This window comes from Zingiber officinale, chromosome 4A (assembly GCF_018446385.1).
Source record: "Zingiber officinale cultivar Zhangliang chromosome 4A, Zo_v1.1, whole genome shotgun sequence".
NCBI classification, from domain to species: domain Eukaryota; kingdom Viridiplantae; phylum Streptophyta; class Magnoliopsida; order Zingiberales; family Zingiberaceae; genus Zingiber; species Zingiber officinale.
The window spans coordinates 143099544-143111924 of record NC_055992.1 but is presented as its reverse complement, the minus strand read 5'-3'; the positions used below and the strand labels follow the sequence as shown (position 1 = coordinate 143111924).

General features: G+C 41.7%; 1 protein-coding gene and 1 non-coding gene across 2 annotated transcripts; both read left to right on the top strand.

The window, feature by feature from the left end:
* Positions 1–1816: 1816 nt before the first annotated feature.
* LOC121971538 (3-ketoacyl-CoA synthase 6-like) lies at positions 1817–3578 on the top strand. Its single transcript, XM_042522864.1, has one exon. It carries the CDS (start codon positions 1885–1887, stop codon positions 3400–3402), a length of 1518 nt encoding a protein of 505 aa, XP_042378798.1. The 5' UTR covers positions 1817–1884; the 3' UTR covers positions 3403–3578.
* Positions 3579–10961: 7383 nt separating this feature from the next.
* Positions 10962–11067, top strand: LOC121973921. The gene has a single exon (XR_006109826.1). It is a non-coding gene; the product is annotated as a small nucleolar RNA R71 (small nucleolar RNA).
* The last annotated feature ends 1314 nt before the right edge of the window (positions 11068–12381 follow it).

Genomic DNA, 12381 nt, shown 5'->3' with positions numbered 1-12381 from the left:
ATGAGACGCTTTTTGAGTCCACCATCTTGAAATCCAGAAACCGACCGACGATGAATTTCTTTAATCCAGCATTTTCGGTCTTGTATTTCTTCTCAAGGGATTCCCACAAAGATTTCGCCGTCTCCAGAGAACAATATACGTTATATAACGTGTTGTCCAAGGCGTTGAGTATATAATTGCGGCACAGAAAATCTCCGTGAGACCACGCATCGCTAGCAGCCTTACTACCTTCTGTAGCGGTTGGCGTGTCTTCGTGCAAAAATCGTACAAGGTTTAGCGTTGTTAGATAAAACAGCATCTTCTGCTGCCATCTTTTGAAGTCGATTCCGGTGAATTTCTCCGGCTTTTCTCCGTGCGGAATGGTTGTCAGAATGGCGGTCGGAACGACGGTCGGAAAGGCTGTCGGAATGTCGTTGGTAGCCATATCAGTTTGCACGAAATATCGTTTACGACTGTTATTCCCGGGTAGCTTCTGGAGTATACAAACTGATCGTCGAGGCTAGTGTTCGACACTATCTCCGTAAACGATATTGCTCCGCTACGGTGCTTAACGGATTGTTGCAATTCGTTCCCAAGATACAACGACGACGAACGTCTCGGAATCGTAGCACTCCGACTTCCGAGACCAGCGAACCTTCTAGTAGACTTCTTGGACTCTTGAATGCACAAGATGAGATGAATGCTTGAGGAAGAGAAGAGAGGATTGAGTGAATATTCCATCATCTGGAGGGTTCTATTTATACTGAAAGATTTAAGCTCCCCAATGCTCCCCGCGAAGTGCGCCTACAAAGCGCCCATTGCGCACGTGGCCGGCTCACAGGTGCGAGCACCTGCTCGCCCTGGGCTAAGGGAGCACCTGTCCTTTTATTTTTGTGTTAACTCCATTAACACATCTTCATTAATAAGTAGAGAATACACATCGAGAATTTCCGATGTGGGACTATTCTCCCATGCACTTTATTAATGAATAATAAATGTTATTTTGGGCCGACTTTAAACATTAATTTCTCATTCACCCTTAATCGGTTTTGAGCAAATTAATAGTCTAAATCTATATACGCGAATCGTAGATTTCAATTTTGAAGTCAATTACGACTTTCAACAATTGATGGCTTCCTTCCTCAAAATCATTTTTGGTCCATTTAAGACTCCAATATCCAACACTTAATGATAAAACATGGAGACTCATATATCACTTGTTAGAACAAGAATATGATTATCTTTTGTGAAAATCATCACATATAAAACCTTAGATCTTTCACGTTTAATCATTAGGAATTAATCAATAAATATGCAAAAGCGTACCTGAATTCAAAATACTTAATAACCTTTTAGAGTGATCAATCCCTTGAGAGACTCCTTCAATGTTCTCTCGATCGGTACTCTCTGATGGCAAGATTCAGAAGAGAATAGAACATGGCTCATGTTATTAGAGGATCGTATTCGTTAGTATTTTCCATTTTAGTCCATCATAAATATAGAAATCACCCAATTAGATACATTAAAACTCAAAGACTCAAAATCTAATTAGTTGACGACTTTAACTGACTTCTAATATGGCAATCCGTAAATACATAACTATTTCAAATATAGGACCATTTAATAACTTTGATATATTAAATAACCGTGGATTTTTTAGTGTGAAATAGATTGAAGGTGCTGCTTTGATTTTATATACACCCACAATGGGGTCCTTTTTATGAGCCACATTTTAATATTAATTTTTGCCGTATAATTAAGAATGTAAAGATATCGAAAGGGTAGATAGATCTGAAGGGATGGCGACCTACTCGCATTCATTGCTCCACGGACATAAATAATTAGCTCGCACATTTATCTCTATACATCAACCCCTCCCTCGCTAGCTAGCTACTACACTGCAGCATGACGTCGTCGTCGGAGCCATTGCCGGAGTTCTTGAGCTCGGTGAAGCTCAAGTATGTCAAGCTGGGGTACCGGTACGTGATCAGCAAGTTGGTGACCTTGGTCCTCATCCCCGTCATGGCGGCCCTCCTCCTCGAAGCGCTGAAGCTGGATCCGGCAGAGGTCGTCTCCCTCTGGCGCCGAGCCCAAGGCCTGAGCGCCGTCCACACTCTGGCCACCGTTTTCCTCCTCGTTCTGGTCGCCACCGCCTACTTCATGTCGCGGCCGCGTCCCATCTTCCTGGTCGACTTCGCCTGCTTCCTCCCGGCCCCAAACTGCCGCGTCCCCTTCGCCACCTACCTCGAGCACGCGCGCCTCATGCCCTTCTTCGACGAGAAGAGTGTCCGATTCCAGCTGCGTATTCTGGAGCGCTCCGGCCTCGGCGAGGAGACCTGCCTCCCGCCGGATAACCACTACATCCCCCCGCGTAACTCCCTGGGGACTGCCCGCGCCGAGGCAGAGCTCGTCATCTTCTCCGCTCTCGACCAGCTCATCGCCAAGACTGGCCTCAAGCCCAAGGACGTGGACATTCTCGTCGTCAACTGCAGTCTCTTCTCGCCCACGCCGTCGTTGTCGGCCATGGTGGTCAACAGGTACAAGCTGCGGAGCAACATCCTGAGCTTCAACCTCTCCGGCATGGGTTGCAGCGCGGGGCTGATCTCCATCGACCTCGCGCGCGACCTCCTGCAGGCGCATCCAAACTCCTACGCCCTCGTCGTCTCCACCGAGATCATCACGCCCAATTACTACACCGGCAATGAACGCTCGATGCTGCTCCCCAACTGCCTCTTCCGCATGGGCGCCGCCGCGGTTCTGCTGTCCAACCGCCGGAGGGACCGCGGCCGCGCCAAGTACCGCCTGCTTCACGTGGTGCGCACCCACAGAGGAGCCGACGACCAAGCCTACCGCTGCGTGAACGAGGAGGAGGACCGCGACGGCAACTCCGGGATTAGCCTTTCCAAGGACCTCATGGCCATCGCGGGGGAGGCGCTGCGAACCAACATCACGACAGTGGGTCCACTGGTTCTGCCGGTGACGGAGCAGCTGCGCTTCCTGGCCAGTCTCGTGCGTCGGCGCTTGATCATGGCCGGGGCGCGGCCAGGGTGGAGGCCTTACATCCCCGACTTCACGCGCGCCTTCGAGCACTTCTGCATCCACGCCGGAGGCAGAGCCGTGATCGACGAGCTGCAGCGCAGCCTTCGTCTGTCGTCGGAACACGTCGAGGCGTCGCGCATGGCCCTGCACCGGTTCGGGAACACGTCGAGCAGCTCGCTGTGGTACGAGCTGGGGTACATCGAGGCCAAGGGCCGCATGCGCCGCGGGGACCGCGTGTGGATGATCGGCTTCGGCAGCGGGTTCAAGTGCAACAGCGCGGTGTGGCGGTGCCTCCGCTCGGTGGAAACGCCGGTGGAGGGGCCGTGGGCGGAGTGCATCCACCGCTACCCAGTGGACATCCCCGAGGTGGTCAAGCTGCTGTAATTACTGCATGCTTGTTGCCACTTCAATTCATCTGATCTTTAGTTATTATTCACTGGCGTTGTGATTGCTACTGCACAGCGTCTTCGTCCGCTAGCCAGTTGTTACCTATCTGGATTACGTACGGTTGCTGTTGTAATTCATTAAGAAGGTTTTAATGACCACAGCAATTGATTTGAGCAAATAAATTTTATTTAATTTACAATGTTCGATTATGTGCGACGATATATTTTAATATTTGGATAAAAGGTTTAAGTTAGGATTATCCTCGTTATTTGATATATGTATGTGAGTATATAGATTTGTAGGATACACATATGATTCAGTTTAATGGTTTTGGGTTCGGTGAAGGATGGAGTATCCGTGAGATCATTGACAAGACGGTAAGGACAAGAGCCAAGGGAAGCACACTTCGAGACATACGCGAAGGATGACATTAGGACGAGCCACAGGCTTGGATGCATCTGAAGGATGAGAGTCAAAAGAAGTAAACTTGAAAGCAAAAGGTCAAAGCTGTGAAGAAGAAGAGTCAAATGAGTCGTGAGGGTCCGAGTGCGAGAGAAATGTACTCGGGAAAGGGAATCCTAGGTTTAGAGTTGTACCAGTCGACTGGTACTGGGATTAGTCGAATAGGGATGAGCACAGAGAGCTTCTGTGGCACCAGTCGACTGGTGCAAGGACCAATCGACTAGTAACGGTAAAATAGCAGGGTTATTTTCTTCCAAGCTCTATAAGAAGGAGCTTGGGATAACCGACGAATGTGACGAAATTAGACTTTGTTAAAGTCTAATTAGTAGTCACTAAGTGCTCAAGGTTTCCTTTGTATCCAAGTGTTCTTGGTGAGTGTTATGGTGAGGTTTCTCCACCCACAAGGAGGGTTGAGTTAGCCGGAGTTTCCGGTGACTAATCCACTGACCGCCTTATGGACAACCATGGAGTAGGAGCAAATTATTTTCGAACCACGTAAACGAACGTGTTAGCGGTTTGTGCTTTTCTTATTGTCTTTAGCTTACTTGTTTTGTATTATTCAGCTGCGTAAACTAACAAGTGTAGGAAGCTATCAATTTGTGGGGCGTCGTATATTCAACCCCCTTTTAGTTGGCATATATATATAATATGATGAGTTGGTAATTATTAATGAGAATTTGTAAAATAGAGATAGAATATGATGAGGTGGTAAAAGAAAAAATGGTTTACATTCAATGTATTTAAGATTAGTGCTTATCCCGTAAATCTATAAATATAATATTTTTTCAATAAATAAAAGCAAGTTGAGTTTATATTTTTTTTTATTCTTCTTTTCCATGTAGAGTGCATTTCTTCTTTGGTAATCCTTTTTTTTCCAACAAAGTGGTATCAAAACTTCCAAGTTTTGGTACTCAAGGCGATTAATTATGATAATTGGAGTATCAAAATGAAGCCGCTTCTTAGAGCTTATGATGTTTGGGAGGTTATAGAAAAAGGCTATGTTGAGCTGTGTGATGACTCGATGCTATCTCTGATTGAAAAAACACAGTATGAGAGATTTAAGAAAGAGAGACAAGATGATTATATTGGTGCAATTTGTACTAACGGTCTAATTCAAGTTTTGATAAATGATAAGTGAGTTAAGTTAGGTGCCTTTGTGATCTAAGTGCTTTACCAAGAGTGCAGAAATTGACGAGTCTGAAGGACCAAATACCAGACTGAAATACAGCTAGGTCCACGAGATTGAATAGCTGGTGCAAGGTCCGGATAAGTCAACGGGCCAACTTGATATCTGGTAGGAAGTCCGGTGACAACCGGGCAGAAGTTCAGTTGGGTCTGGGTCCACGGGATTGAATAGCTGGTGCAAAGTTCAGATAAGTCAAGGGACCAACTTGATATCTGGTAGGAAGTCCGGTGACAACTGGCAGAAGTTCAGTTGAGTCTGCGGACTTGACAACTGGCATGAAGACCCGGTGGGTCGTGAGGCTAGTCAACCGACTGCAAATTGGTAAGTGAAGATAAGTCACTAGAGGAGAGTGACTCGGTGAAGACGCATCCCGGTTACGGGACAGTAGGCGTCGATCTAGTTTAGGTCCATTTCGGATCCTTAAACTAAGATCTTGACTAGATCCTGGTCTCGGGAGAGATAGGGTATAATTACTACTTAGTATCATTATGCTAACACTTGTCTTGCAGGTTATTATTTAGTCTATTGGACTAACATGTTTTACAAGGCAAGAAAAGCACAAAAAGCCTCGAGTGAACAGTACCCGAGGTGCCTTTCAGGGGATGGAAGGCGCCTTTAAGCAGTGGAAGGTGCCTTCAAGCAGTGGAAGACACCTTCAAACAGTGGAAGGCGCCTTAGCACTATTCATAGAAGACACTTTCAATGTATGGAAGGCTCCTTCCGCAGAATAAGAATTAGATATTGGTGTAGGAAGCACTAGATGATTAAACCTGTGTTCTGATAATGCCAAAGGATTCAAAAGTTAAGATATCTTGTTGTCTAACAAGTTTGAATGAGTTTGCAGAAAAGTCCTAAGTTGTCTTAGGTAAAGATCGTAGCGGATTCTAGGCAGGTGGAAAAACCCTAGGGGTGGTAACCCTAGGTCCTAGAGGGCGGTAACCCTAGGTGATGGAAAGTCCTAGCTGTGGTTAGGAAGCTGAAAAACCCTAGGTGTGGTAACCCTAGGTTATGGAAAACCCTAGGGGGTAGTAACCTTAGGTCCTAGGGGGTGGTAACCCTAGGCAGAAAGTCCAGTCAGTCTGGAGGACCGATCTGGCAACAGGTAAACTCTCTTGAGAGGAGTAGGTGATGATGCGTTCCCTTGTGAGGAAACATTAGGCGTCGGTTCGACCTAGGGTTTCCAGAGAAAATATGAAGTCAGAACCGTATAGTCCGAAGGCTGTCAAAACTTTTTATTTACATATAATTGTTGACTCTCCGCAAGTGTACGGATATGTCGTAAGTAATAATAAAAGATATCGAATCCACAGGGACTGGAATAAGCACTAAAGATGTCTCAACGCGAGTAAGCTAAACAACCAATCAATTGATTTACAAAATCTAAGTGTAACTATGAAATGTAAACAAAGAAATGAAAGAATAAGAAACAAGAAATAGGGCAATGATAAAGGGTATGTTCTAGGAGTTTTGGTTTCCTTCTAAGGATTGTTCAATGTAAATGATCTACCAAATCTTATTCCTCAATTGTCCACCATTTGTAGAAGGTTGCCGGTTCTCTCTTGCAATAGACAACCGACCTAGGATTGAAATCTATACCTAAATGTGATCAATTAGGAATGAACATATGTTGTCCTTACACGAGCTCGCCTGTCACGTGCGTCCCTCGGAAAATCAACATAGAATTCATCACTCCTCAACCGCATTAAGATATAATATATAAACACATACAATCTATCCTACCTTCTTGAAATACCTAATTTTCCCTTCAAGATTACCCCTCAAATGTCCTTACACGGGCATGTTCCTGTCACGAACGTCCCTCAGAAAATCGAATGAGGTATTACCTCTACAAGATCCACAAGATATTCAAACATTCAATCAAGCATGGTAATTAAGCCCTAATCACAACAATCCGTACACAAGAAAGAATAGATACAAACAGGACAAAATAATAGAAATAGGAAATTGGCACATCTATAAGAGTTTTACATCAAATCATCCTTACAATTACTCCCTCCATCCTAGAACAAGAAATCTACTCCATAAAACAAGGAAAGAAACCCCAAGAGATGAAGATTACAAGCATTCTTACCCCTCAAATCCAAGAAAAGAGAGAAAGAAAACTTATCTACAAAGAAGAACGTCTTCAGATCCAATCCTTGCTTTCCCCGGAGTCGATTCGGTGAAGATCTGTCCTTAGATCGCGGGAAATCCCTCCAAGAATGGTAAGGAACGCCCCAATCTTGTTTCCCTCCCAAAAGGGAGAAGATCCCCTTTCAATTCATGAAGGAGACCTTATATAGAGGGGAGGTTTGGGCGCCACACGACCCTGAGGTACGGTCGTATGAGGTTCACACGGCCAAGGCCACTCCCTTCTCTGCCTTCCTTACACGACTATGTGTGATACACGGTCGTGGCACACACTGCTTCTGCTTCCCTTGCACGGCCGTGTAGATCTACATGGCCTGCACTGCCTCTGCCTCTGGAAACCTCGCATGGTCGTGTGGTGCACACGACTAGAGTCTTCTTGGTCTCTGGAAACCTTGCACGACCGTGTAGATCTACACGACCGTGTAAGGCTTCAGCTCTGGATGGCTTGCATGGTCGTGTAGTGTACACGACCATGGTCTTTCTGGCTTCAAATCTTAGCACGATTGTGTGAGGTTCACACAGCTGTGGCAACTTCCACCTCTACTGCAGCCACACGGCCTGGGCTCTCCACACGGCCTGGGCAACCCCCCATGGTAGGGTCGTGTGAGGTTAAGGAATGACACCTTCCTCTCTAGCTTCACTTGCAGATTTGACCTCGAATATGAATCCTTCACCAAATTCGACCATTGTGTACAAAAAATGCACAAAAGCAGATCTCTGAATAAAAAGATTAAATATGCTAAAAAAAAAGCTAGAAGTACGAAAATATGTAGACAAAGCATGTGCAAAGTATGTGAATGTGCGTCCAAACATGCATAAAAGGTGTATATAATCTACGCACATCACACTCCCAGATTTAAACCTTTGCTTGTCCTCAAACAAAATGCTGCAATCTAAATTCATATGTTTTACTATGCTCTTATATCCCTAATTCATTCTCCTAACTCTATCGAAAAGTTTCATTAACAAGCATGATCATGAAAACAAGCTAAGTATGGCTCAAGCATAAGTCTCTTATGCACAGTGCAAGGTAACTCAAAACTCTTCAAGTTTCAATCTATGTCCTAGTTAAGTCGTCATCAAATTTGAATTCCTAATGTTTCCAGTGATAGACAAGTAACCAGTGATAGACACTTACTTGTCAAACACTTGGTTCATATTTCTCAATCAACCCAAGGTCTCAAAGATGTGCTCAATCTCAAAAGAAGCTAAGCAGTCATTTCCCCAGTAACCTAACTCGGTCTCAAAGGGGTGACTTGCTAGATTCCACTCACAACAATAGTTTTTTATATCCCTTATTCACTTTTTTTCTATTTTTTTCACTTTTTTCATAAGTATTTGCATTGTGCAAAACTTATTTTCAAATGTACTTTTAGCACAAATGTTGGGATATTTTGATTTTTCCAAATGAGCTTACATGATTTGAGCCTCATCCAGTAACCAAAATGAAGTTTGAGAAATCACCATGGAAACCAAGTACTAAACAAACAAGATGAATCATGACTATTTCAATGATATCAATCATTCAAGCATCAAGTATAGTGAAGTGAAGGTAAGATCCTTAAGGTCAAGTCAAATGTCAAACTTATCTCCATATGATACTTAGCTTATTTCATGCTACTCAAGATAGAGAAAAGAGGTTCATTAAGAATACTACTAACATTACTTAAAACATCATGAATCTAGATAATAAACGTGCTAACATTTTAACTTGAAGACAAGAAAACATATAAGTGAAGTTTTGATGTTCTCAAGATGTATGCCACAAAAATTTTCAAAACAAAATGCAAGACATAAGCAAAAACAAAAACAAACAAATCAATTCAAATGCACTAATGCATCCCCCCAGACTTAAACTTTTCATTGTCCCAATGAAAACTAAAAACAATGTAGAGGAGATAAAAAGTAAGAGAAGTTATTAAATGATGCATGCCAAATGCCCATGTCATTAATTTCTCTATCATGTAGTTGCATTCCTCCTAATCTTTGAGTCCTATAAAAGAAGATTGATAATAAAAAATTAAATAGAGGATACATGTTTATTATAAAGAATGAAATGAAAGTAGAAAGAACTAAAGATAAATGAAAACAAGGAAAATGAACTTGGGTTGCCTCCCAAGAAGTGCTTGTTTAAGGTCATTAGCTCGACCACCTCATTAGATTCATCTAAATCTCGCTCTTGGAGGGGTAAGATACTTCAACACCCTCCTACCAAGGGCTCTTATTATGGAGGGAGCTTTCAATATAAGAATTACAAAATGAAGTATTGCTCTCTCCATCTTCGTCTTCTTTGAAGTTCTTTCAGGTGGTCGAAGACGGTTCAGTGTGAGCTTCCAATTATTAGCCTAAGTGAAATTTACACATGCAAAGAAAATACAAATCTCCCACAAACATATTAGATAAGATAGAGTCATAACCATATTAAGATAAGCATAATAAGAAATAAAAACTGAATCACATCCAACAAAGTCAATAATAGGTACCTTTATAAAATTATCCAAGAGATCACAAGAAGTACTTACCTTGCTTTGCTGAGAGATACCTGATATTTCTAAACATGTGGATGTGATTTCCTCTGAATCAAATGATGGTTCTGGCTCTGGCTCAGGTGTTGGTGATATCAAAGATGATGATTCTTGAGACTCAACCATATCTACATGAGTCCCTACACATTAGTCCACAACATGCTCAATCCTTGCAACTCTTACAACATCTAAGGATTGTGTGGACAAAAGAGGTGATTCTTGAGATGTTGCTTCCACAACACAACTCCCTACACATTGTTACATATCAACATCATTAACATAAACATCAAAAAAAAAACCCCACATCAATATCATCAATAGGAGAATCAACTATAGGAGGATCAATAACTTCCCTTGCAGTTTTAAATTGATCTACCACATCACATTCATCATTTGAAAATTTAATGTCACTACAACACCCTATAAAATTTGGAGGTAGATCTGAAAACTTATTTACCACTGCATTATCTTCATAATCCTCATCTGAAAAGTCTTCATCTTTATATAAATTCAAAAACCTGCACTTAACCTTACCAGTGTCATAGAATTTTTTAAAGTCATAGTTCTCATTGATCCCCACTAACCTTTGTGGAAAAGGAACCCTTAGTGAAGGTCTTGGGAAAGGTATTTCTAATTTCCCATATTCCCTTTTAGCTTGTGGAGGAGATTCAACTTGCTTATCTAGTGTTGGTATGATCAATCGTTGAGGGAAAGGTACTTGTGGCATTTGGGAACCTCCTGGAATAATAGAACTGAGTTCATGTGGTTTTCTATTGTTCTTCTCTTCAATTCTAAACATGTCCTTCTTCAGAAGTTCTTCATGATTTTTTTCAATTCTCAACCTAACATCATCACACTTTTCACTAGATCTTGTCTGCGAAGGAGGAGGATCTTCTTTAAACCAATTTGAAACAATACTTTCAATCTTTGCCCCTAAATATTTGAACTCCCTGTTCTGTGACTTGTGATTTTCAAAACTCGTAGATGGTTGAGTTACAATTTGTTTGACAGGATCTATAGCATTTATGGCTTGCACTTCTTGAATGTTTGAGGGAGATTTCATCCAACTTATGTTCGATCATTCATGGAGGTTCAATGTCACTTGATCAATTAACATATATGCTTCATCTATACTTTTGTCCATAAAAGAACCTCTAGCTGATGAATCCAATAAACTCTTGTCTGAGAAAGAAATTCTCCCATAGAATATGTGCAGAATCAACCATTTTTCAAAACCATGATGAGGGAACTTTCTTTGAAGACTCTTGAATCTATCCCATGCTTCAAACAATGATTCTCTATATGCCTGAGCAAAATTTGTTATGTAATTCCTCATATACACTGTTATGCTTGGAGGAAAAAAATGATTCAGAAATTGCTTCTCCAATTATTCTCAACTTGTAATTGAGGATGGAGTGAATATAACCAAGTCCTTGCTTTATCCTTGATACTAAAAGGGAATGCCATCAATCGAACTGCATCTGCTGACACTCCTTCACATTTCACCATATCACAAATCTCTAAAAATGTTTCAAGATGCAGATAAGGATTTTCTGATACTTCTCCTCCAAATTTGTGACCTTGTATCATGAAAATTAACTCTAGGTCTAGTTGGAAACTTTCTGCTTCAATTTGAGGTTGCACAACGGGAGATAAAAATCTTGCAGAAAAGGGTGTAGAAAAATTTCTCATGGGTCTGCTTGACATGTTAGTGCTCATGGATATTCAAGAAAAAATTATTAGAAGAAAAAAAATTGAAGAATCAAATACAAGAAATAAAATGCAATATGAGAAGCAAGAAAAATAATACAGAATTAAAATTGCAAGAAAGAAAGTGCATAATGAAAACAAGAAAGAAAAGATAAAAGGAAAAAAGAAAAATATCTAGAATAATTCATATGCTAAAAATTGCAAGATATGTTTACAAAAGAGAAAAAAAGAAAGAAACTAGATCAAAAGAGAAAACAGAGAAAAGTTAGATTAAAATGTTAGAATCAAGAATGCAGAATTAGAATTACAACAAAAAGAATTGACAAGAATGCTATACAAGAAAGGAAAAACTTATGAAAACAGAATTCTAAAGATTAGTTACAACTATGCTATTGAAAAGAAAAGAAGAGTCATGTTTAGTCCAACCCAATTGATAATCTCTAATGTTATAGCGCAGTCCCCGGCAACGGCGCCAAAAACTTGTTGACTCTACGCAAGTGTACGGATATGTCGTAAGTAATAATAAAAGATATCGAATCCACAGGGACTGGAATAAGCACTAAAGATATCTCAATGCGAGTAAGCTAAACCACCAATCAATTGATTTACAAAATCTAATATTGGTGCGGGAAGCATCCGACGATCGAACCTAAGTTTTGATAATGGCAAAGGGATTCAAAGTTAAAATCCCTTGTTATCTAATGTGCTTAAATGAGATTTCAGGAAAGTCCTAACTGCGGTTAGGCAGGTGGAAAAACCTAAGGGGTGATAACCTTAGGTCCTAGGGGTGGTAACCCTAGGTGAAGGAAAATCCTATGAGGCAGTAACCTTAGGTCCTAGGGGGTGGTAACCCAAGGTGGAGAAAAATCCTAGGGCACGGTAACCCTAGGTCTTAGGGGGTGGTAATCCTAGGTAGAGAAAAACCCTAGGGGGCGGTAACCC

What these genes read in the sequence shown, in the direction of transcription:
- LOC121971538 (XM_042522864.1), top strand. Translation starts at nt 1,885, where the DNA reads ATGACGTCGTCGTCGGAGCCATTGCCGGAGTTCTTGAGCTCGGTGAAG.